Source organism: Streptopelia decaocto (genome assembly GCF_964273445.1).
Source record: "Streptopelia decaocto genome assembly, chromosome: 6".
Classification (NCBI taxonomy): domain Eukaryota; kingdom Metazoa; phylum Chordata; class Aves; order Columbiformes; family Columbidae; genus Streptopelia; species Streptopelia decaocto.
The window spans coordinates 16636991-16663454 of NC_138660.1; the positions used below are offsets into that span (position 1 = coordinate 16636991).

General features: G+C 41.4%; 1 protein-coding gene across 1 annotated transcript in view; it reads left to right on the forward strand.

Annotated features, from left to right (window-relative positions):
- The window catches only part of PID1 (phosphotyrosine interaction domain containing 1), an 85299-nt gene that overhangs the window by 10230 nt on the left and 48605 nt on the right, over positions 1 to 26464 (forward strand). Inside the window, exon 2 of the mRNA XM_082055881.1 lies at positions 23401 to 23547. Within this exon, the coding sequence (XP_081912007.1) occupies positions 23401 to 23547 (147 nt within the window). The remainder of the gene's footprint in view (positions 1 to 23400; positions 23548 to 26464) is intronic.

Consider the following 26464-nt stretch of genomic DNA (forward strand, 5'->3'; position numbering starts at 1 on the left):
CCAGCCAGAGACAAGGCACGGGCTGGCCCCCGCTCTGAGCTGTCTCCTCTGGGAGCGGTGGGTTTGTGACCTGGCTGTGCAGCATGGCCAGCAACAGAGCTGCCAGTTGGAAATGTGGTTGGGATGATGGAGGAAGTGGAGCCCCCTCTGTCACATTCTTGTTGGTGGCACATCCCTGCCGAGGTCTGCAGAAAGGATGTAACTTTCTATGAGACTGGGCAGTTCAGTTTGATACGTGTGTTAAATCGCTCAGATTTAAGAATGCAGTCTTATTTCCATGCCTTTGAATCCATCCCCTTTAATTTGCCATTTGAGGTGGACATATAACTTTTCAGCGGTTTATGAGGAATGTTGGGAAGCATTTGTCTGTGAGTGATTGTTTTGTTTTGATCTGGTGTTAAGAGGCTCTTTTTTCATTGAAGAGGCTAAAGCTTGGAGCTAGGATGTGTAACATTTTCAAAAGGTGATGTTTTAATCTTGTATGTTGCTACAGAAGGCAGAGTTGCACCGTTTAAAAGGTTACGGGAGCCCAGGTACCTCCTGCTGTTGCCTTTTCCCGCAGATCAATGTTGCAATATTCAGTTCTTTCTCATAGCTCTGAGGTTGTGTGTGATTCCTTGTGCTTCTATTCATAATCTTGCAGTTCCTGGCTCGCTAATGGGAGTTACCCTACTACAAAGACTTGGGATTTTGTTTTTCTCAACAGCTGTCACAGATGCAGTTCAGATAATTTCCTTGGAGGTGTCCAGTGCGGACTGGGGCTGCCTGGTGTAGGAGACAGCCCCATCAGAAATACCAGGCTTGCCGCAGGGTGTGCAGCGCGAGGGGTGGCCTTTCTGTGCATCATAGCAAGCCTGCGACCAGTCTCCAAATGAATGAGGCAAATGCCTTTCCTAGTTAAGGGTGCCGAAAAGCCCTGGCTCTTAAGAACAGCGAAAAATATTCACTGAAGTTTTAGTCACTGCCTAATCAATCCTTTCCTGAAGCCACTCTCCCACATCCTTCTTGCATTTAAAATGTTGACATGTTTCAGGCTGCAGGAGTGGTGGAGCTCATCTGCCCAAAGGAGAATCACATTTGAAGAGACTGTGAGCTGCGAGTGACAACTGAGTTACGGCAAGATGGCCAACTGGGAAGGGTCATCCCAGGGCCTGGGCTCCAGCAGATCAGGTTCAGCTGTGTGGGGTAGCAAGATCTGCATAGGTGGAGGTACCTGGGGATCTTTGTCAAAAAGGCAGAATCTAGGGAGGCTTTGAACTAATGTAAAATGCTTTGTAGAGATATAAAACTTCTGGGGGCGGCAGGAGCAGGTCTGAAGCTGGGGACAGGAGAGGTCTGGGAGCAGGCACAGCCCAGGAGACCCATCTGCAGAAACCTTGTGCTGACGCACCTTGCTTCTGGTTGGTTACAAGAAACACATATATTTTAAATGAGTTTCAGAGGACGCTTATATTGGCCTTTCAGATTAGGATTTTTATTTTTAAACATCAGAATTTATTCATGCTGCTCGCATGATATTAGAAAACCAGCCACATGCAGTGGCTAGCATTGACCAGGGAAATGCCCATACCTTGTTTGTTCTGAAGTTTACTGCCCTGCTTCTGGAAGTAACAGCCTGACCTTTCGTTCCTCTGTTGTCGTCTTGAGGGTGTTCTTAGGTGGATGCGGAGCTTTCCAAGATAAATGAGGTGAATGTGGTTTGGCAATTAAATCACTAATGTTGTATCAAGCTAGAGAATTTCAGAAGCCATTGATGTCTAAAGAGATGTCATTTTGTTCACTTGGGAATAAATTTTGCTCGTCGTCTATATGTGAGTAGTCTTTTTGGTCCAAATTCAGATCTTGATAATGGTGTAATTCTAACAGCCATCGCTAATGCCGGTGGAGTTACTCCACATTTCTTTTACTTCATGTATTTTTAAGAGTCCAAATATTTTCTGATTTTTTTTTTTCCTTCCTTTTCTTTTTTCTTGAAGAGTAGATATATGTGACAAGATTTAATGTCTAAGAGCGATGAACTGAATGTTTCCGTATTACTCTTCTTGGAAAACATATGTTATTGAAGTCATTCTGGACTGAGCCCTAACGCTGTTTGCATAAGGGGCTGCTGCGTATCCCACAGAGCGTGAGTTGTGCTGTGAGCTCGCCGCCTGCTTGCTGTGGGGCAGCCTGGGGGGAAAACCACTTTACAAAATATTTATGGACGTGTTAATTAGCCTCGCAGTCCCATGGTTCCTGCCCTCTGTGAGGAGAAAAGGGAGCATGGGTCCCTGGCAGGAGGGTTGGTGCAGGGCCACAGTGGCTGTTGTAGGCAGCGGGCTGGGAGCATCGCTGCCTGTCAGCCCCGTGTGCCCAAAGCTGCAGCCCAGTCTGGCCTGCTGCCTGGCATTGGGGCTCCTGGCTGGCTTTGGCAAATATATGTCAGTTTTCAGCTGATAAACTGTATTTCTTATTTGGGAATCCAGTTTGTTTCTGAGGCCTTTTCTTATTTTTCATATTTTCTTGTGAAAACTTAATACAGGGTGTTTCAAAAAGATGGACCCAATTTGAAATCACATTGCTTTGACATTGGGTCCATCTTTTTGAAATATCCTGTATGTTTACTTCTTCAAAGGATTTAAAATGCCCCCTGTTCTCTCTTTTTTTTTTTTTTTTTTAAATTTTCAGCATTTCTCAGGAACAAAGAAGTGTTTTTTACCCAGTAGCTGTCATTAGAGGTGAGGCTAGAGAGCAGTCTGCCTCATCCTAGGAAAGAAACAATGTTCTTAACATTTTCATAATCTCAAATCCATATGTAGGATGATATGAAAGTGCTGTCGTATTCTTCCCTATGAGCCCAAAATCTATCTGGTGGCTTCTTAATTTTTTTTCAAACAACTTTCTGAGAGGTTTTAAAATCTGGTCTCCTTACTGAGCTTTACAGTTTGGTATAAACCTGCGTACAATCAGACGGAAACACTTGATTTAAAATGACCTAGTCCTTAGAGTGCTGTGCATGGCTTCCCATAGTGATAGTGGTGTTTTGAGTTTGAGGAGTCAGATAGCAAAGTTAGTCCCTGTTAATCATTGCAACCATGCCACAGAGCTGTCAGTGCAGGCTGGTTACGGCTATGTAATACAGTTTCCGGAAAAGTTGCAGTCTTTGTAGCATTCCAGTTATTATAGTAGGTGTCAACAGGCAGCAGTACGGTTTTATTTAAGATCGTTTCATGAATGCCCTTTTATTAGGGCTCTCTGGCTGAAGCAGCAGGTCAAGGCTCCCTTGGCAGTGCCAGTGGGACCGGCTGGCCGGGAGGGAGCAGGGCTGTCGGGACCGCTCCAGGGGGCTCGGAGACTATTTTGCAATGGGAACAAACTGACACAGCACAACTTGTCAGTCTGTTGGAGATGCGGAGGAATGACTTTCAAGCATATAATCCCCTCCTTATAATGTGATCATTTTTTCCCCTCAGAAGGAGGTGACTGCAGTGCCAGCAATGCCAGGGTGGTGACGTGCCCTGGATCCTTTGCACTGCGTGGTGACGTTACCCTGGTGAAGAGAGGGTGTGATGCTGTTTGCACCAGAATGACACCACTTGCTTTGTAGGAGTGATTCACAATATTTGGCATCATTGTCACACTCTTTGGCCCTTGTAATCCTTCTTGGGTATGAACGTGAACATGGTAAAGAGATGATAAAGTCCAGATCTCCAGCAGAGCAGAGGGTTGGGCTGGCAGCTCACACTGGGCTGTAATCTTATGCTTTGTAAAGTTTTTATGTATGTGGTGGTATGTAGAGGCCCAGCCTTCGAACAAGGCTTTGGAAGTGAGTTCGGAGACAGGTGCCTGCCTGAGGTTGCTGTGTCACTTGGTGCCTCCAGTTGCTTGCTGGTCTTGATGGATCTGACCAGGAGCTGATGGGATGCACAGTGAGTGCTGTGTGGTGATTTATCGCCAGGGCTGGTTGTTGCATGTGGTGGTTACTATACCCTGCGTACAGATCTAGGGTTTGCTCTAGGAAATACATGATGCTGTTCTGCTTTGTACACCTGAAAGTCAAAAGAGAATGTAGTTTTTCTAGCTAATCATCTCTTGCAAACTAATGGTAAGTAAAATAAAGCAAGGAGAAAGTGTGTGGAGTCTGGCCAGCTCTTAGTAACATCTGAACAAACTAGTCCAGTGCTGTTATTTCTCGGACTTGATTTTGCTGAACTTAGGTGGAATTTTGGAGTTTTACCCTGTGTAGCTCATCTTAACTTTCACTGCATGCTTTTGGTTGTTCGGTGTGTTTTTTTCTCATAGGTGAGTGGGTCAAGTTAAAGAATTATTTTAAACAGTGGATGTGGGAGAGGTGGGATTTAAAAAACAAACAAACAAAAGCCAACCAAGCAAAACCTAAAACCAGCAACAAACAAAAAAACCCAAACCAAACAAAGGTCATTGCTACCAGCATTTACATTATAGATAATTAATTTGAAATCAACAGCGAAATGTCTAATGGGCAGGATGCTCACTTACAGGGATCATATTTTTGTTGCTGGAGGGATGTGTCCTTCTCCTTTGGACCTGACAAGGAACAGCAGGGCACTTTGGATGGTTGGGAGGCTGCTCACTTCTCTGCCATGTGAGCAAGCATGTCCCTGTTCTTCTCTCTTGGCTGTTTTGCCCTTTCCTCTCCTCCCAGAGCAGCCAGGTGCTGTGTGTCTGTCTGCCGAGATGCTGGATGGGCAAAGGCTGGGTCCTCACATGAGGAGCTGAAGAGTTGCAACTGGGGGCATGATGACTTCAGTTTCTAATGTGCATGTTTTGACTGATGTCTTGTTAACCCCTAACACCATGTGGTTACTGCTGTCAATATTTATTGATATGTTGATATGTAGCTGTAGATATATATGGTTGGACTAATGATAAATTATTAGTACTCAGTTTAAGTGAAATGTGTTTGTCAGACTTCTTCCTTTTTTTTTTTTTTTTTTTTTTTTATTGGCAAGAGCGTATGCACAAACAGGATTACAGGGTTCAGATGGCCAGAGTCTCCAGAACATCATCTTAATTGAAAAATGTCAGCCTTTGACATTAATAAATGATTTAGCTAGTACATGATTTAGTCATTGGGGAGAAATGGAATTGACTGTTAAAACCATCCTTCACTTCTAGATGATAATGATAAGCTACAGCCCACAGCTCTTAAGAATTAATAGCTCTGGGCTCAGGACATTATTTTTGTACATTGGAACATCTCAATTCTGTTAAATTTGGTAACATTTTATTCTGGAATACCTTCACTTACAAAAAACTGGAAGGTGCACAAAGGGCATCCTCCTGTATTCTCTAATGTCATTCTTCAGCTTTTTACAGTGTGCAAATGCCAGATGTTGCCAGTGCTCTGCCTCTTCTTTTTAAAAAATCAGACTGTTTTGTTTCTATTGACCATTCTTCACTTACCGGAGGAAATAAGTTCTTTAGCCAATGTGTGGGGATTAGCTGTGTATTGAACTACCACAGTAAACAAGTAATTAATTCTCGTCAGAATGTACACTGTGCTCTGTGTGTGGATTTTATGGAGTCTTGTGGAAAAAAAATATTTTTCTGTCTAAAAAGCATTTCCTACCCAGTGACTCGCTGTAAAAGAAACAGCTTGAAAATATTTCCTGGCTGAAGGAAAGGATCGGTACATGCTTTTATTTTGCCGTTGTGGTTAACATCACTATGTGTTTTTCTAGCACTTCCTCAGTTCTTTTAAATTTTATGTACCTAGTGTTAATAAACGCAGGTACAGAAATAACAGACCATCTGAGCCAACCTGTTTGATCTTTTGCTAATGACAATGCTGGGATTTTGCAAAGGATAACCTGAGAATTCAGGCTTGGCTTTGCTCGTGTTCAAAATCACTGCTAAAATACTGATGACTTTGCTGCTGGATGAGGGGCCTGAGGGTTGTGCGCTGGCTTTTCTTTTTTTAAAAAAGAAAACCCAAAACTAGATCAGTGGGCAAAATGTAGCATTAGTGCATTGAAGGTGATAAGCAGGTAGGTCAGGGTGTCTGCAGGAACACCAAGCACAGGGCGTGCACAAGCTGGAGTTTGCCATGAGAGGTGTTTTGGAGCATGACCAGTGTCAGACAGGTTTATTTTAGAAACAAAAGTGTAGTGTTTATTTCAGCTTCTAAAACCAGGTTAGTGAACAACTGTTAGGAGTACCACGAGACGTAGAGCTGTTGGTTTGCAGAGCTTAGAAGATGTTTTTCATGCTGTCACTGGTCAGCGTAGGAAAGTTGAGGTTGGTAATACTGGTGTTTCCAGAATATGGGAAATCAAAGGTGGCAAACACGTAAGTCCTCAGGATTTTTGCCCAGCCTCCTGTTGATGCAGGGCTTTTGCTGTTGTCTTCTGGCTGTGCCAGCTGCACTTCTCCAGGGTCCGTGCAGGGGCTTTTGACACTTTGTGGTCATCACTCCCCCTTAGCCAGCTGCCCTGCGCCCTCAGCTGCCAATAACTCAGCAGGATTAAATTATTCCCAATTGTGAGTGCCCTTTTCCTTCTGAGTTTTCCAGTCTAAGTAGATGTTTTCACTCCTGCCCTCTCCCGGCATCCCTCAGCAAGGCTGTGCAGTCTGTATTTCCTAACCAAGTGCTGCCTGGTTGGCTCTGCAGCGTGGCCATCTCCTGAGGTGTCTTGGCACTAAGGCTTCAGTGTCGTTTTGCTGTTATATCATAGGGCAAATGGCTGTTTAACTTGTTGTCTGATTTGCTTGCTGATTCCTGACAGAGCTGTTTGCCTTTTCTCAAATAATGCATCACTTTAGCCTGACCCTCATAATCTGGGATTTCTGTTGTGCCTCATTTTCTATAGACGTGATTTTTCTGCCTTGAATTGTTGTTGCTTTTTAAAGATGGCTTTTATCTGTTACTGTTGCAGACAATATCTAAAACTGTGATTCAGAGATGCTCAGAAAACCTGGAGGCAAATGGCAAGATTCCTAAATGTATTCATCCCTTGCACTCTTTTGGCTGTGACTTTTTCTGTACTAACAAATGTGTTACAACTTTAGGAGATCAGGGGTGGAAGCAAGAGCAGTCTGTGGTGTCAAAAACCAGGCTAGACACACACAGTGGTTCTTGGGTAGCTGCATTCTTTGGCAAAAACAGGTTTGAAATATTTCTGAAGGCTGGGTACAGAGTGAGACCCATAAATAGATGCTGTTAACTTGCTCTCCTGAGTTGCAGAGCATCCCTCAGGAGGTCGGACTTAAGGACTGCCAAGCTATTCATGCTGTCTATATTAATATGTGGGAGTGCTGAAGTTAATTTATCACAAAATTGGATGCAAGCTGTAAACAGAAAATCTGTGCCAATCAAAACAGTAACAAGAGGGGATGTGCCCCTAGTAAATGCTGTAGTGTAATTTTAAATACATTATATACCAATTACAGCAATAACAAAGGTCTGATTTCTGAAAAATTTCAGCTATAATGCTCATTTTTACCTACTCCGAGCAGCCACCAGCGCCCACAGGCCTGTGCACAGCATGGTAAGTAAGGTCTGATTTCTTGCAGGACTGAGATCTTGCTAAATGTTCAGTGTTTCAGTGCACATGTATCTTTTCCGGAATTGAAAACATCTTTTATTCCCTGGGCTAAGCTGGCAGCCGGCACAGAAGGCAGTTTGCTTCATGTTTATCTATCCAGGGAGAAGTCCAGCTCTTGCGAACGTATTTGTCATTTGCCAAGACCATCAATAGAAAGTTTAACTATATTCCCCTCTCTTTTTTAAAAATTATTTAAATATGGCCATTCAGAGAGGAATTTAATTCTTTAAATATGGTGAGGAAGGCACTAGTGAATTAAGGGTAAAGAGTGTGATTTCTGGAGCTCTGCTGGCAGCGGACCGGCGGCTGGATGCTGTGTGCAAGTGTGCGGTCTGTCCCGGGCAGGAGTAGCCCCTTTGTGGAGCAGCCCCAGGCCGGGGGTCCCATCCCACTGTGCCCCCCTGCCCTTCGGTGCAGGGAGTGCTGCCGGCATGCCAGAGCCTTTTTGAGGCACTTGCAGTGGTTTTACCTGTGGACTGTTTTGGGGGAAACCCTGATTTAGGCTATTGCTCTATGCTGCCATCTATGCAGTTTGGATTCAGAGAGAATAAGCCTGGTCCTGATACATTTGTTAAACTATTCTGTTCATTTTAATTAGTATAATTTAAGCTGTGATGTATGTGTGTAAAAATGGGCCTTGATCATTTGAGGGCTTGGCTGAAACCCTCTGGTCCAGGGCTGTAAATAAAACCGTGGCAGTAAGAGAATGCCAAAGGGCTTTAGAAGGGTCTTTTCAGATGATTCTTCTGCCTGTGTGTGGAGAAATGGGGATGTATAAGAGGTTTCCCTTCTAGCTGATGAAATTTTAAAAGTCTGTAATGGCATATTTTACGATAAGAGTTTCTTAATTATTAGGGTTCTAGCAAGAAAATTTCTTGAATAAATTGTGGCAGCCCATTTCACTTACTGAACGTCATGTTTATTACTATATGAACTTGATAATTAGTTTGTAATATGTGCACAGGCATTTTATCCTGGTGGTTTTCTCACAGAGAATAATTTGCCTTTTATTTGTTGAGGGTGGTTTTTTTTTTTTTTTTTTTGTGAAAACAGAAGTTCCATTCATGACAGGCACAGCAAATGTAGTAAAACACTATCATAGCTGGGATTTGTTGTATGCTATGGATTTCTGTCAAGAATGTTAATGATTTGTTTGTGAATAAGTGAGCCTGTAGTATTGTGAAACAGTATCTGGCAGGGCTGCTGAATGGACATTTTGAGAGCAGAGGATTCTTGAACTGAATTAGCTGTAGATATTTGTATGTCTCAAACTAGTAATAAGTTGGCTTATGGATTTTAAACATAAGTGTTTATTTAATGCATTATCGGCATCTACAACGCTTATCTGACATATGTATGGGCCACTTGATAGCAAGCAAAGAAGTTGAGTATTTTTTAAGGGCAGTTAATCTCCTTCTAGTGGGCTTTATTTTAAAAATTAAGTTTTCTTCCAAAGAGTGACACAAGCCTTAAGCAGAGCAGTGGGATATTTGCAGAGTTGGTGTGGATCAGGAACGTATTCTGGGATTGCAGCATCTTGCTTGGGTGTAGCACCTCATTTAGCAGAGCCACAACCTGGGTTTCTGGATGAAATTATCACTTGGCTGCCAATATGTTGTATGGTCTCAAATATGCACCTTCCTAACGAGTGCTTAGGAAGGGTTTATAACTTTCCTCTTTCCTCAAAAGATGCCTACCAGTGAGTAGAAGTGGTTCATTCCCATCTTACATGAGTCCAAAGACCAATTTCCCCTATATGTTGGGGCATAATTGTGGGAAATGAAGCACAGTCCCTCAAAAGAATAATTTGAGGACTATACTGGACCTCATCCCAGATAACAATTCCTTGCTTTGCCTGATTTGTACAGTCCAGGTGTGGGATCTAATCACTGGGACATCAGATCAACTGACCAACAACCAATGTCCAGCAGCACAAAGTGAGAGCTCTGTCACTGTTTTGGACTGAAATCCTTAAACAAACTACTGTATGAATTTTCATGCTATGTAAATATCATAATTTTTCAAAAAAAATGATTGTAATATTTATCCTCTCTCCAACCATCCTTCCATGTAATGAGTTTTATAACTGCTTAAATGTGTACAAATGCTTACCATGAAGAAAGGGTTATCACTCAAGTGGGATTCATTCATTTTTAAATGTGGCCAAGCCTCTTGTAAAACTGCAGGCAGAAGATGACGTGTTGGTCGCTGTAGGAAGCTTTGCTGTGTGACTTCATGCACCATGGGCAGCTGAGTCCAAAACCGAGGGACTTCAGTGCTGAATTCGGGAAGCATCGGAGGCAGTTGGTGTTGTACATCCAGACTACTGTTTGGAGCGTGACTAAACTCTGCCAGATAAATCGTGGCATTTCTTGAAACAGTGTCTCGTACTTTTAAATGTACTGGGCTATCAGCTCTGTACCAGTGGATGGTTAAAATGAAGCAGGAATTGCCTTAACATTAAAACTGTACCTGGAAGACTTATCTAAAAAAAATGCTTATGGTTATTAAGTGAATATAATACATAAGACAACGTTGCTTCTTTGGGGGCCGTTGGGCTAGCTACAATCTAACCTACTACAGGGCAGCAGTACTCTGGGAGTGCTTTGTGAAACCCAAGGCAGGTGGCAGGGGTTGCTGTAAGTAGCTCTGCCAAGTTACCACTGAGACTTAACCCTGCATCTTCTGTGTGTCTTGTTTCTTCAATAGTGCATTTGTTACTTATGCTGTTTTCAGAATTGTCTCCTGATTCCGCTCTAAAATTGTCACAACTGTGTTGGTATTTCAGCAAATCAATAGACCACAAGCAGCACACATTCAGGGAGGAAGGCAAGGAGGGAAACTCTACTGGAGCTGATGAACTAATTTGTTCTCTAGGTAGATTCTTGCACCGTTTTCCCACTCAGAGACATACCGCACCATTAAACAGTATTAAATATTGGCAGCTTCACAGTAAATTGCATTTGTGATTTGTCTACTGTGTAAGTAGGAAAGACAATCCCAAACCTGCTTCAGGAATGGCTTTACTTTGCTGGGTTGGCAATCACAGAATAATAGAATGAATCATAGGATGGTTTGGGTTGGAAGGGACCTTAATGATCATCTAGTCCCAACCTCCCTGCCATAGACAGGGACACTTTCCTCTAGGCCAGGCTATTCAAAGCCCTGTCCAACTTGGTTTTGAACACTTCCAGGGACTGTAGCATTTGTGGCTTCTCTGGGTAGCCTCTTCCAGTGCCTCACCACCCTCATGGTGAAGAATATCTTCCTAATATCTAAACTGGACTGCCATGACTTCTCAAATATGATGGATAGTGGCTTAGCAACTTCATCTGCCTGTTACTTCTGGACTTGTGGTCGTGTGCCATCAGGTCCCATGGACTTATGTGCCTTCAGGTCCATTAGATGGTGTCAAACCTGATCTTCTCCTACAGTGGGCAGTTGTTCATTCTCCCGGTCCCTGCCTTTGCCTTCTGCAACTTGGGCAGTGAGGCTAGAGCACTTGCCAGTGAAGACTGAGGTGCAAAAGTCATTGAGCCTGGGTAACCAGGTCTCATGTTTCCTTCTGGGAAGGGCCCACATTTTCAAATGATTTATGAACTTTATTTCTACAAATTAATTATTTTTTAAAATTGGCGCTTAAGCAGTTGCACTCATCATTTAGCTATTTTCATTGTGCCACAGTCAAAACCCATTGTCATCCTTCATGGAGCACTGCTGCATACACTGGGCTAGTTTGTACAACAGCAAATGTTGGTAGTGTGTGTTCCTGTTTCTGCAGAGAGATTCTGTAGCTCTACAACTTCTGATTTTCTCTGTTGTGCTTATTGTGCTGTGGGTGATGCTGAGATGCATCTGATGCATCTGATACTGAGATGATACCCAACTGGTGCTCGATGATGAGAAAAAGCACAACTTGGAGCACTTCAATTATGGTACATGCTGGATGGCACCAGGAGAGAACAGGCTTTGTTGAAACATCAAAGTCTTCTGCACTCATCAGCTGCTCAGAATGGAGCAGAGAAATGTTTACCTGGCCAATCGTCTTCTAAAACTGTAGATTTGGCTTGTGCAAATAGCTGTGTGTGCAAAACTTTACTGATGTTATTTCCGAGGCTTTCCTAACGTCATTTGAAAGTCTATTCCAGACAGAAAACCTGGGATCCAAAATTGAATAAACATCAAACCAGGATGCATTCTGCTACTGGAACTAAGACTGAAAATAGTTTAGTTGGATTAAATGTTGGTATAGTGAAGGCAAACTAGTGGTTATTAATTGACATAAAGTTCATGCAGAGACATGCTATATAAAGCATTATTGCAAGATTGAGCTGCAGAAGACACATTTTTGTATGGTAATCTACTGGATTTATTTTAACAATCATTTATTTGTGATGGTTGTGAAAGTGGAATTTTTAGTAGTCTTGGTATAATTACAAAGGACCGAATTTTCAAAGCCGCTTAAACATTTTGCATCACAGTTGTGTGGTTTTTACTCAGCCAAATACATGCCTATTTTGATTAAAAGGAATATTTATCTTGAAACATTTTTTCCCCAGAGGAATGACTAATTGCTATTCACAAGATTCAATACTTTAATATTTTATCAGAGGCCCCTAAATTCTTTCACTCCCTTTTCTTTCAAGGTAAATAATTTAGATTTCAGATGCATCAAGTTTGATAAAAGCCACCTTGTTAACTTCTCCTGGAGAATTACAGCTCTATGTGCTTTGAGGAGTGCTGAAATTACTACATCAGAAATGCTTCTAAGTTAAATTGAAAGGGGCAAAGGAAGAAGACAGTGGGGAAATGCTGGGGAGGCAGTTCATTTATTTTAATTTTGTTGGTTCTTTCACATCTGTTTAACTAGCTGCCTGACACAGGTACACTGGAGACCATAAATGTCATGGGTATTCAGAATACTTCCATCATGTTGTATTACAGGAATATATATTAGGTCTGCATCTAGAGAAGCTCAGGGCTTTTACCTGGATGTTGATATTCTGTATTATTTCTTTTCCCCTAAGCCTGAAATGTGTTAAAATATTGTTTGCAATAATTGACAGGGTTTGTACCAAGAAACATTCAATAATAATAATAATAATAAAAACCACCTCTCATTTACATTCCTATTTCTTCTGTGACTATATTTCTCAAAGTTGAGCCCAAACTTGCAGATTCAAAATTGACTGGCTTTTTTTGATGCAAAATTATGTGAGTTGCAAAGTGGCTGAGAATGGATGCTGTTTAAGGTGGTCAGCAATGAATGCAGGAGGGAAGAAAGCTGAGGCTGTGCTGAGGGTGTTTCTCCTTGTCTATTGCTCTGTGGGATTGTTTATTCTGCAGCTGTTTTCTGTGTCGAAAACTTGCAAGTCATTGCTGTGTTGCACAAAGTTTGGAGCCGATTGGACAAAAGTGAGAGTATAAATACTGGGAAAAAAAAGAGGAATTAGCCTTCACAGTGGAAAGAGGTTGAATGATGATGCTTGTACAGGCTTGAAGTCTTCAAGTTCTACTGGTCTTGCTGGAAGGGAATGTTTGGATAGTTTTGAGCTCTCTGTTTTCTTTAGTTAAACAATTTAACATTTCCATTGTTCAGTGCTCTTCATTTTCACTGGCAATGTTGAATCATAAGGCTGAAATAGCAATTTAGTTACTACTCTAAAAAGTAGTAATAGTTCTTCACGGAGGTGTATGTAGTAGCACATGTAAAAGAGCAGAAAAGATGGGGACTAGTTCTATTCCTGTTGAACTTCAGATCTGTTTTGTCATAGATTTCTGTGGAAGCAGGGATTTTTTATATATATATATATATATATTTTCATGGCATATGGCATTCCTAAAGACTGGGATTTAGTTATGAATGAGCACGTGTTTCCAGAATGGAATTACTTGAGTTTGTTTAATCAATTGTGGATTCCTCCAGAGTGATGCTGCAGTGCCTGTGTGAGGAGTTATCTCTTTTTAATTGGTCCCATATGTACTGGCAGATAATATATTAACCATGCCTTGGGGGGATAAGGGCGTCTGGTTGAATCTCATGGTGCATATTTTATTTCTTTCTGGAGGATTTGCCTTTTTTTTTTTGTTTTGTTTTGGTTTTTTTTGTTTGTTTTGTTCTAAGAGCTGTGGATATGTATATATGTGTATAATCACTAGCATTTTGAAACTTCATATTCAGCTGAGGGATTAGTTAGGCTTCTGCAAAATTACCTGAAGTTTGCTGAGAAGAAGAAACTGAGGTTTTACAGAGAATCTGGAGTTTCTGAATATATCTGGGTTTGGGTGCTTAAATTGTGAGAACTTGGAAGTTTAAATCTCCCTTCTCATCAGTCACTAAGGACTTGTCCTTTGAAAATCAGAAAAATAGAAACGTCAGAAAAGATTAATTACTTTTGAAAAACCTCGAAAACTCCATGCAGATTTAACATTTATATCGGGAGAGCATGGATCTGAGGGGGCTGCACTGTCAGCCTAGCAACGGGGAGCACTGTCCTCAGCCACTGTACTTGAATCGTTCTGCACTGGAAATGCCGAGTAATTTTACATCTAACTGTTTTGGCTCAACTTAACCAGTAAGGTAGTTGCAGGAGAAACAGGAATGTAAATGAGTTGGTTTGATTTTGTTTTGTAAAGGTTTCTTGCTGCAAATCCTGTCAATTGTCCAATTCTAAAGCTTTGCTGAATTAATGAGACACTTTGTAGAAGGGCATTCTGATCACTTTCTGTAGACTCCCTTATTCCTATGCTCTGGTGTGCTGCTCTTATTCATGGTTTTAAGAAGTGAGAAGACCTACTGTGTGGAGTCTGCATGTGGTTAGGGGTTATGCATTTGCACTGCAGTGGGAGCCATGTTTTGTCTATATTCGGCATCATCTGCTCAAAGGTTTGTATAGCTGTAAATCCTGGCAGGCATCATCCATGATGAATAATTTGCTGGTGGAAGCATGAAAGGAATAATATTGCAGGAGATGAACTGCCTGTGAGTGTAGTTGGGACTGGGGAAGTCTCCTTGGAAAGGTGCCTATGATGGGACAGCAGTGCTGGCCAGGCACAGTTTGCCCAGGGCTGCTCTGGAGCATGTACCGATAGTGCTCATGGGGATGTGTGGAGAGAGGGAAGGCTAAAGCCGCCAGGCTGCTTTCTTTGCCCTCTACAAAGCTTGCACCCTGATGGAGGCTTTCCAAAAAGTCTGACTTGCTGAAGAAGCAAGTCTGTTCACTCGGGAAGCAGGAGGACTCCCTCTCAGAGATTCTCAAGGATGCCAGACTTAAATCCTGGGGGTGTTTCAGCCCTGGAAAAGGCAGTGCTGTAAATTAACATCAAAGGAGTCAGTGATAAAATGGACAGCTTTAGAGAAAGGAATGGATTCTCATTATCTTGTAGCTGTAAATACAAGAATTCATTAGACTTATCCCAAAAATTCATTTGGTTTGTATTTAAGCAATACATAAACATTTTTGGCAAGAATATATACCCTTTGTCTCTGCATGGTATTAGGCACAATGTTACCTCTAGCAAATAATTGGGGCAAATTCCTGGTTTTTAGCAGGCACTTATGTCATCCAGTCCATATTTCTGTCTCAGAGAACAAGTCTTAGAAGGCAAGAGAGAGGTCACTGAACTATGTAACTGCTTAACAAGTTATTGATTTCTTTCTAAAAATGAAGGAGAAGACGGAGAGACAGAAATGCTGTTTTTGAAAGGGCTGTGTTGGGGAACGCAATGGCTGCTGGCAGGTAGTGTATGAAATGAGCTGGCTCTGCCAGGCGCAGAGTGAGGAGAAAGAACTTTTTAAAGCATCCTCTGACACAGAAATTATTGGAAAGCCTCCAAGAGCAAATTGAAAAAGCAACAGCCGCCTTCATGCTGCAGGATTCCATTGTTTTAATATTCAGCCAACTATACCAAATAATACATCTACTGGAAACTCATGTTAGGGGAAAAATATGTTGGAAAGCAACTAGGGGGTCAGCTCAAAACCAAAGTGAATGAACTTGACATATCTATGCTGCTGCGTGTCCTATTTTGTTCTTTCTCTTCTTGTCAGCTCCTATTGCTTCATTTATTTCCACTCTTCCCTCGTTTCTTTTAAAATGAAACAAAACAAATCAAATAAACAAAAACCCCCAAACCAAACCAAAACGTATTTATCTTGTCTTGGGGTTATATTTTGGCTGCCATTTGTCCTGAAAAATACTGGGGCTGATAAATACCTGTGCTTGCACAGAGAAATTCTGGCAAGCCAAGACTTCTGAGATTGTAATCTAGTTTAAAATTCTAGGCTTGCACACAGACACAAAGCTTTTGGGGAGGTACTGCTGCTCTGGTGATGAGAAGATGAACAGCAGAAAATGAGGATGACTTTATTTTTCTCCAGTGCTGTGTAATGGAGCTGTGCTTCCCATGCTGGTTTTGTGTGCTGGACTTCTGAACATATTTTGAATATCAACACCATCAGGGATGGGATGGAAAAAAAAAGGCAGAGTTGTTTCTGCAGATGTAAATGTTTACCATGATTGCATTTAATACAACATACAATGCAACTATCTTTTAATTGGGTTTGGCTGGCATGAGAGCTAGTTCAGTAGTGAGAATGGTATTAAAATTTGTGAGTTAATTTCTGGGGTTGATGGGGGTTTCTGGAGTTGATTTCTGGGGCGAAAATTTTGGGAAGTAGTTATTTATGAGAGCAGCTCAGTTGATACATCAGTGAAAGTTGTTATACTTCATTTCTACTGAATCTAAAAACAAGAGCGTTGTTCTGGTATAAAATATATGCCATGAACACCAGGCACTGGAAACTGCAACTAATTTCAAAATATGTTTAACAGTCATCAGTAAATAATAAACTGTAAAAATCCAAATAGACATATTGAGATGTTTGTCTTCCATCTGCATGGCTACTTCCCATTGAAATGATGAACGGGAAATTTAGGAAATGTAAGGTAGAGACTGATCAAGAAATTTTATTGTAGTACTGTGGCTTCTTTTACCTCCTCCACTGCTGTTTTATGGAGGTCTTATTTTCATGATTATGAGTGTCCTGAAATACTGACTCCTTCCTACTCTGATGGTGATGTCTCTAGTGGGACTTCAGGTTTTGAGCAATTCAGCTCAACTGGGAACTTAGTCTCCGAATATCCAGTATATTCAGATTTGCTTAGGTTGAGGGGTTTAGTTTGGCCAAGTGTAGAGAGATGTTAGAGGATCAGTCATGAAATTCTCATCTCACTCTGAAGTTCCCTGCAGTTTGGAGGGTGTTTGTATCTGGGATTGTGTTTTGTTTGGGCAGCGATCCTGCTGATTGGAATCACATAAGCTTGGCAATGGAGCGGAGGCATCCAGCCAGAGCAAACTCAAAGTACACAGGGTCTGAGAACAAAACGTTTCACATGAATTAAATTGCGAGGAAACACAAATTCTTTAAACTTGTAAGAAAACAAGACGTTGTGAGCGCACATTGTCATGCAGGCAGCTGCGTGATCAGGGCTATTGACAGGGAGTGTAAGTTTTATTTATGAAATCTTGATAGTTGTGTGTTTTTAAGAGATATGTCTTATCACTGCAGGAGAAAGAATATTCCCTGAGAAACTGGTGATAGAGTGAGGTACTTGCATGCAAAGATCCGGTAGCATCTTTGCTGAAAGACTTTTTGACACTTGACTGAATTTGGTTTCCTCTGTACCACATGCTGCAGCTGGACTTGCCATCCTTAAAAGGCTCCCTGTGTCCTTGTCCCGCTTTTTATCTGCAGTCCTGTGTCCTCCTTCCATTTATCTATGCATTCTTTCTGTATATTATAGGTTTTGCCATCAAAGCTTTATGCTTGATTCCTTTGCTGCATTCAGGAATGTCAGGACAAGCCCAGGAGGGCCTCTGTGCCAGGCAGCATTGCATTGCATGGCAGTACACTGGGGGTGACTGTCCTGGTCCTGGTGGTTTTTTTGTTTGTTTGTTTTGTGCTTTTTTTTTTTGGTGTGTGTGTGTGGTTTGTTTGGTTTGGTTTGTTTTTTTTTTGGTGGCACAACATTTCCCTGCTGCTTTGCCCTGAGACCTTAGGGAGCCCGTGCCCTCAGCACACCCAAGTCATGCCGAGTTGTGCCATGGGCCTGCCTGAGCTCCTCTACTTCCAGAATGCCTCATAGGGTGCCTGCAGGCAAACCTGTCTTACCCTCATGCCTGTTGCCATTTCTTTGTGATTGAGAGGTGTAAATTCAGGCATAATTGTCAGCTTTTTCACCTAATAGCGTCTGTCACCTGAAAGAGATTGAATGGATTTGGTTTGATAGGCTGGCAAAATATAGCTTTTGACATGCTAGATGAGATACGCCTTTACAAACCAGATTTCTGGCATTGGATTAGTTTCAAAAAGATTACTTGTGCTGGATCTGCTTGAGTATAAAGAGTCATGACGTGATCCTGGATTTTTGCACGCCAATCAGTTTTGTGTTACAGAGCAGGCTGCTGATGGGATGATTTCTGACTTTGATAAGTGCTTCCATCCCCTCTGTAGAGGGTTTTATTGTAGTGTCCAGTACAATGTTTATATGAACTGCTAGTAAAGGATAAATAAATACAGCACAGTATAGTTTAATATGGAGGAGGGGAATGTATTTGAACTGTATTAGCAATATTTGTTTAACAAGAAACGAATCAGAATGGACATTTATCTGTACTGGATAGCATATGCTTTAAACAAAACAAAGTCTTGAAATGGATCAGTTTTCCTATGTATCAGAACTATTTTCTTGCCGAAAAGCCAGAAGCTTGGGGTGAGGTGGTCCTCAGGTCACAGCTGCGCTCGTGTCACTGGTGGTGTAACCATGTGCTAAAGGATTGCTGTGTTGTCATCTCCTCTGACCATGAGTAAGAGAGTGGGGTCTTGTACCTACAGACTGGATATGTTGGTAGTCAAACTCTGCTGGGAATAGGCAAAAAGGGGCATTTGGACTTTCTATCATTCTCTTGCAGTTTGTTGCACTTGGTTGTATCTTTCCCCACCTAGGCTGCTGTGTCTTGCTGTGGGATTCTGTGGAAAAGTTTTGGTTTCATACCAGAACTGAATGGATTTCAAAGGCAGTGAAGTAGTAAATTAGAGAGATTATTTTTTAATTTCCCAGGGACTGACCTTTTGCTGATGCTCTAATAGACTTCATTTGGGAATTCCTTTGCAGATGCTGTAGAAGGATGAGTTGCCCAGAGGATTGCTTCTTGTTCTGGCAAACATTCTTCAGGGGCTTTGAACTTTTAGAATAACTCTTTTTCACAAGTTAACAACCTGTCATTTTGGAGTGTGCACTCAATGTATGTATTTGGCAAAATTTGGCCAAATATGGGTCGTCTGGAAATGTGATGCCAGTTACGCCATTGTATGTTGGTTGTAATGCTGAAGTTAAGAGATAATGGTGTCACAACCCAATTAGCCTGTAAACTGTGTTCATTTTTCTCATCCCCTTTTGCTGGATTATAGATTACCATGAGTTACAGTCCCCTCTTTCTTGATATGGTTTTTTTTTGTATTCCTATCCAACATATAACCATTTCTTAGATTTATTGAATTTGAGTCTTTGTTTTATTTCCATAATGAAAATAAAAATATATGCTAGCCCTGGCTTGGCTGCTGAGTACTTAATATTGTGGACAGCAGTGATTGTTTAGTTAAGACCTGAAGATGAAGAGCTGTGCAGAAGTGTCAAGCATTATTATTACAAATGTTCAGTGCATACGGTTTTCCTTCAAGGCACATTTAATTGTATAGAGACACAGTTGTTTTCTCCAATACATTTGGCCTGGCTTGTGGAAGTGACTGTATTTTTGCTGACAAACTAAACCCAAGTGCAAGTGCTGTTAATTTTTAGTTTTAACAGCAACAGAAATTGTACTTGAACTAAATACACAGCACCTAAAATTTGCAAATTGAATATTTTGAAATAATTAATCTAGAGCTAATCTGGGACTGTTGAGCTGCTAACAAAATAAATGTTGAAAACAATTTAGAAATTCTTGATTCCTATGTTCAATTAAGGTGTAGCTAAGAGGGTTAGTGATGACAGGGTTTTCACAGAAACAGAATACTTTGAATGTCACCAAGGGAGCAAGGACAGTCTTGGCCTGGTATGGGTTTGGGCTACCAGTTATACACCCTTCAGTTTTCTTCTATAGAGGGAAAAGATGCCATTATGACTTGTAAACTAAGCAAAAGAAATTGAATGAACTTCAATCCTTGAATAAGCAATGTACTATATAAACTATAGTTTTTGTATTAATATAATTTTCCAACATTGTTAGGGACTCTACTGAAATTTTACTCATGTTCAGCAAATAGGAAAACACAATGCTAATTACAGCTCTGATCCTTTCTTTGGTAATTAAAGTATTTTGTTTGCTTAAGGAATTTTAAAACTTGCTGCCAATTTCTTACTGTTATGTTGCTCGTTCCATTTCTTTCAAACATAAAGTTCATATCTGTAACACCATCTAAACAGATAAAGGATGAGTGATGTGCAGTTTTGAGCTGTTGTTATAGTCATGGCAGTAAAGAATATTTTCTTTTGAGGATTTTCAGTATAAAGGCTAACAAATGAACCTAGTGATTCTGGCACATGAAATGTGAATGGTATAATGCTCCCTGAACCTTCACTGAATTACCCAAGTTACGCTTTTCAAGAACTTTGTGAACTTAAAGCACTTTAAAGAAATATTCAGGGTTCACGGCAGTGGAGAGCTAATGCCTCTTCTCCAAAAATACATTGGCTACTGTTATAGGTCAGCATTTGCCAGCAGTTTCCACAGGAGATGCCAGTTTGGAGTGGAAACTAAGAAATAGGTTCAGCGAAGCACTTTATCCTGTTCTTGGCTTAAAGCAGAAGAATAATCCCATTGACTACCACGTGTGCTTTACTGGGACTGCTCACATAGTGAAAGTTAGGCATGTGTTTAAATAACTTTTTGTTTTGTTTTGTTTTCTTCTGGGGGGCTCACTGCGTGACATCTGCTGGCAAAGACTTCATTTTCCTATGGCACCATCACCTGACCCGGGCACAGGGAGTGCTGGCCATGCAGTGCAAAGCAAACAGCTATTTCTGTGTTCCCCCCCCCCAATCCGTCCTGCACTTCTATGGCAACTAATTATCTGCTTGCTGCCAATTGTGCTCTTGTGTTTTTGGCACCCAACCACTCCAACTTGCTGCTCATACAAGTGTTGAATTGCCTTTGTAAGGCAGAGTAGTCATCTCCTTGTTTCAGACTGTATATGTGGTTGTTACAACATGAAATAAATTGCATCATTGTCACAGTTTTTGTCGTTTTGGTCAAATTGTGGTCTGTCAGTAGTCCCACTGAAGTTGATAGAGTTGGTAGCAGAGGAGGCGAACCATTTTGGTGGTCAAAGCTCAGTACTCAGAGGGGCTAAATGGAGTCTTTTGATCTATTGAGTACCTAATACAAGCACTGCTCTTTATTTGAGAAGCTCTGTAAACAGATCATCTATGGAAACGGAGCTCTTTCAGCACACAGGGATGGAGAAGTTAAATGCTAGGATGGGATCTTCTTCTAACTGATATTCTGCAACCATTGTTTCTGGTTTCACTGAAATTGGTCCACCAGCAAAATAGTACAAGTTCAAGTTAAAAATACATTTAGGTAAGTTTTCCACCTCTGCCTTCCGCTCCCATCACCTGTCACACACAAGGCAGCAGATGACCTTGGAGACAGCAGCTCCCTGTGCTGGAAAAGAGGCTGATCACGAGACGGGAATTGCCACAACCTGCACATGGCAGGTCTCCAGCACCCTCACTGTTCTGCTTATTTACTCCTCTAGAAATACAGCCTCTGCAGCCAGTCAGCAGACTTAGAGCCTATATATAAAAGCAATTCAAGCAAATAGAACTATGGTTGTAGCAGACAGCAATTAGTTAATGGGACCAGCAAGTCCAGTGCTGGTAATCAGTGGTCCTTCAAACTCAAGATCTCAGACTTTGATCTTGCTTTACACTTGTCATGGTTGGTTATTTGTTGTTTAGCCTTTGCTAACAACTTGACCAGAAAAGCCTACGGAACTCCAAACAAAAGCCAGTTAATCACAACTGAAAGATAAAATGAAAGAGGTTTTCTTCATTGATTTAGTAATCCTGTCTGACGAGCTCTGTTATCTTTAGAAAAATGTGTCAAAGAATATTCTTTAATGTATAATCATCTTAAATGAAGTGCTCTGTTGCTGGAGCTGTGTTTGGGAGAGTGAATGGAATAATGTGTAATATGAGCCAGATGAAAAATAATATGAGTAGATTTGCTCACTGGGATGGAAACTTGAATGGTTGCACAATCAGCACCAAGGCCTAAATTATTGCTTTAACTTCATGCATGACGTGGAAAAACAAGTACTATTTTCACAGACTGTTAGTGTTTATGCCTTGAATATGCTTGTGAGCATGTTTAAGGTGCTGTAGATCCAGTATTAGAACAATTATTAGACCTAAATTCTGATGAGCTAAGGATCAAACTGTTTTAGAAGTGTATTAGCAGGCTTTCAATTAGCTAATGATAAAATATTTATGAATTATGTAGGAAGTTTATTTCCAAGAAATTCTATTGCATTTTCAATGGAATACTTGAATCCACAAAAATTGCTGTGAAAACAGCATAGTATCTAAACAATTCATTCATCCCCTGTGTGTAAATAAAAGGTTTAATAGACCCTCTCGTCGCCTAAAGCACAGGACTGAAAAGTGAGGACCTGAGCTGATTTTCTAGCTCTGAGAGGGATTTCTTGTAGGGTTCTGGGAAATCACTTAGCATCTCTCTTTCTGCGAGCCAGACCCCATCACGTTTGTCTGCCTTCCAGGGGTGAAGAGGAGGCTGAGGGAAGGACAGACTGCAAAACAAGAATCTCCCACCAAAAGTCAGAACAAATGGTTTGATAAAAGTGATCTGAAGTCATTGCACATGCGTCTAATAACTGCTGATTTATGAGAGTCAAGTTATGAATTGTATTTATTTAGATATTGCTGCAATATGTTACTAGCTGGGAATACTACATTGATTTGCTTTATATCTGCATATTTTTCACCTTAGATATGTAGTAGCAAGCAGTTTCTCAAATGAAGGTCACTTCAAAGAAACATCTAAATGTTGAAAAACTTCTCTGACTCCTCTGATTCCATAAAATGGATTTGGAAATCTCTCAAGGACTGGCTTTTTTTCACTCTAAGCAATTGCTGAGAAGCTTTTCATTCAACGACATTACTATCCACTTGGATAGTTCTTCACTCAAGCCTGGGGAGTTATTTTTTGTCTGTTATTGCATCTGAAAAGTTCTGAATGACATCTGTTTGTTAGTACCAGTAGTGGCTTTTACATTGGCGACTAGAGCAACTATTAATTACAAAGGAAGAGAATGTAAAATTCACATGCTGAAGACAAACCGCTGAGGCATTCAGCTCAGTGGGAATGGTAAGATCTACAGAGGTCAATGGGATGAGATTTGAGTACAGAGGAAAGAAAACAGAAATGGATGAATCCATAGTTCTTTGAACAGTCTTTGGTCCTCTGTTCTTCCCTCCATATGATCATTTGTAGAGGATCTGGGTCTATGAACAGTTTTATAATATGCCTGGGAGTGATCAGATCTCATGTTTTTTAAATTAAAAACAGTCTCCACATCTCTAATAGTGATAATGAATGTTCACTGTCTCGAGTTATAGAACTTGTTAACTCTCCCCATGGAAACTTCCAAGGCACTGAACAGCAAGTGTAACACACAGACATGTCCAGCTAGTAACTCTCATTTTTCTGCACTAGAGCTGGAGTTAATTGCTTTTCTTTCTCTGTTTAGCACTTTCAGACCATGCTAAAGACTAAGCTGAATGTCCTAACTCTTCGGAAGGAGCCTCTCCCAACAGTGATCTTCCATGAACCAGAAGCCATTGAGCTCTGTACCACAACTCCCCTCATGAAGACCCGCAATCACACTGGATGCAAGGTACTTGGGAGTATAAACTTAAGGAACAGACCACTGCGAAGGTGCCCTGTGTATGTGTGAGGACTCTAAAGAGCCCAAAGTAACTGACATGGTCGTTGTTGCTATGGAAATGCCATTAACTCTTACTGTTACTGTAAAGTTTCTAAATCAAAACAGTCATTGGGCATTTCTGACCAGAAATTTTGGGCTGCAGGAACAAGAGGTTTGGGTTGTGCGGTGCAATGCAACTTGTGGAGGATTTCTAGCAGCCTGCAATGAACATTGCCTGTTGTAAACGCTGCCTTTGTTTTATTTTGTTTTTGTTTGTTTGTTTGTTTTTTAAGAGAGGTGAAAAGAGGGGCAGGGAAGAGACTTAGCTTTTGATTTTGTTAAGCAACTAGATGAATTTGCCCAGTTACATCAAAGCACAGTTTCTGAAAAAGCTTCTCTTCTTTAAAGTTTAATGGCTTAAGAGCTTTGAGTGTGTTCTTCTGTGGTAAGAAACCATATAAAAATAGCAAACAAATCTGCTCTCTGCATCTTCTGTTGGAGCCGTTTTCCTTGGCTGCAGAGCTCACCCAGCCTTGCAGAGCCACGGGCAGCCATGTACGCTGAGCTGGGTACCAGTTAGACCTGTGCTGCTGGTTGGGACTTGGCAGCCACATGCCCTTCACCCAGCCTGGCTGTCAGTTGTAGGGACTATCCACTCATCCTCGAGGGTCTTGGTGAAAATTGAGAGAACTAGGTTAGCCTCCACTGCTCTGTAAAGTGTCAGCTCTAGAAGAGCCATTGCCTGATGCCACATGTACTGGATAAGGTCCAAAATGCAATTAAATGTCCTAACACCCTCCTGTGCCAATGTGTATACACACACGTGTGCACACACACCCTGCCTTGTTGGGGGATCTGATGTGAGATGGGGTTGGAAGAAATTGCTTCCTGGTGTGTTCCCGGCATCTCTTGGCACACTGTGTGGATGGCAGGGGTGTGCTGTGAACGACTTGGTTGGGCACCTTCAGGTCTGGCACTTCCTCAGCAAAGTTTCTTTTTGAGAAGCATCATTTTTGTCTGACTTGTTTGCCTGCCACAATAGCAAAGAAAAAAGACTGGGTGTTGAAGCAGTGCTGCCCTGTGCTGATGCAGAGGAATGCAGGGCAAGTGACCCTAATATGCTTTGTACAGTACTTTGTAGCATCTGCTCTTCCACAGTGATGTCTTTTGTCCTCTATGTTGACATTGATGAATTTTTAGAGAATATTAGCCATCATAAAAATGGTTCACAAAGTATCTGGCTTTCACCCCTGGTGAGAGAGAGTTCAGAGATAATAATGCTTTCTGAAATCAGTTTATCTCTGTGAATGTGTGTAGAATTTAATGAACCTTTTTACTTAACCTGCAGCCCTTCAACTGGAAAAGATGGACTGCAGAGAGATGTTTGAACCCTCAGTGAAGGGAATCTCATTTCTGTATTTAGAGATCTCATTTATTCATTTATTTTTTCCTGCAATGTATAATAACATAGTATTGGTGACTAGGGAACATCTGCTGCCACAATGCTTCCCTTCTCCTGCTTGCCCTGTTTCTCCTCTTCCCTCTGCAGCTAGTTCACCTCCTGCCATCATTGGACTTTCACGATGGTGTTTTTGGGGTCGTGGCCAGTCCCTCTTCACATGATTCAGCAGTTGTGATTTCCAATACCCATCCTGGGAAGATAATTCTGCATATGTGGTGTTCGTATGGATAAGAAACCCTCTGCAGTCTCTCTTTTTCCTCCTTTCCCAACCCTCGCCCTCCCCGCCCCAACTAAATGGATTCTTCCATTACAGGGCTTCTATCCTCCAGCTGTTTATAGGTAATTAGCCTTCCTCTCCTCTTTCCTCGCTGATTATTAGTTCCTTGCTGAGTGATACAACAACAGTGTTGCCATAACAAAGCCACCATTTTATACTACAAGTTTTTTGCTCTGTGTGTCTGATTTGTCACTCTTATTCCAGACGTAAGAAGGGAGGTGCTTTGGTGTCACTGGTACCACTGAGCGTCTCTGGTTCTGAGACGTGGACTTTTCAGGCAAGAGCACAGCATCCAGTTTTTACTTTCTTTCATGAGTCACACTCTTTTGATCCTTAATCGTTTTATTCCTCTTGACTGAAATCCCTCCAATTTTTCTATGTAATCCCATTAATGAGATAGCATCGTTCTTCTGACAGAGACTCCAGACATCTGATTTTATTGCACAGTTTTAACATAAGTCTCAGCTGGCACCATCCTGTTATGGGAACTTGACACATGCAATTGCTTTGCTGTTCAGAGGTCTAGGTGTTGGGTTTTTTATGTGATTGCTCTTTTCCTTGTCCTTTCATCACAACACAGGCTTCGCTTTTCTTTCATTTGGTATTCTGCTGGGATCCAATGTCATTCTGTAACTGAGTGGGTTGGTTTCAAGAACAGCAGAGAAATGTCTTGCTTGAAGTAATTTAGGGGGAGCCCCCACAAAATCTGGTAAGTTAAATAACTGAACAAATTCAGAGCTTCTCTTTCCTGCCCAGTTCCAGATCTGATGCAACTTTATTGCCATTGTGTTTCCTGAAATATAATTTTTTTACTTACAGCGGAAGGCTTAAGACTTGTTTCTCCTCTTATTGCACATCTACACCTGCTTGCTTCACCTGTTTGTGCTGTCACCATTCCCACCCTTCCAGACTTGTGGGCATGATTTCACTGAACAGGAGAAATACATAGCATTTGCAGTGGCTTATTGTATACCTGTAAATGGCAAATCTCAGTTTAAGATAAACCAGCTTGTGCTGGGGAATGACAAAAAAGAATGAGACTAAGTCTTTCGTTCTTCCTAGCTGGACCATACTTTCAATGACAGATTACTAATTTGCTCTTATTTAAAGAGAGCGTATTTCTGTACACAGGCATGAGTGTGATTTAG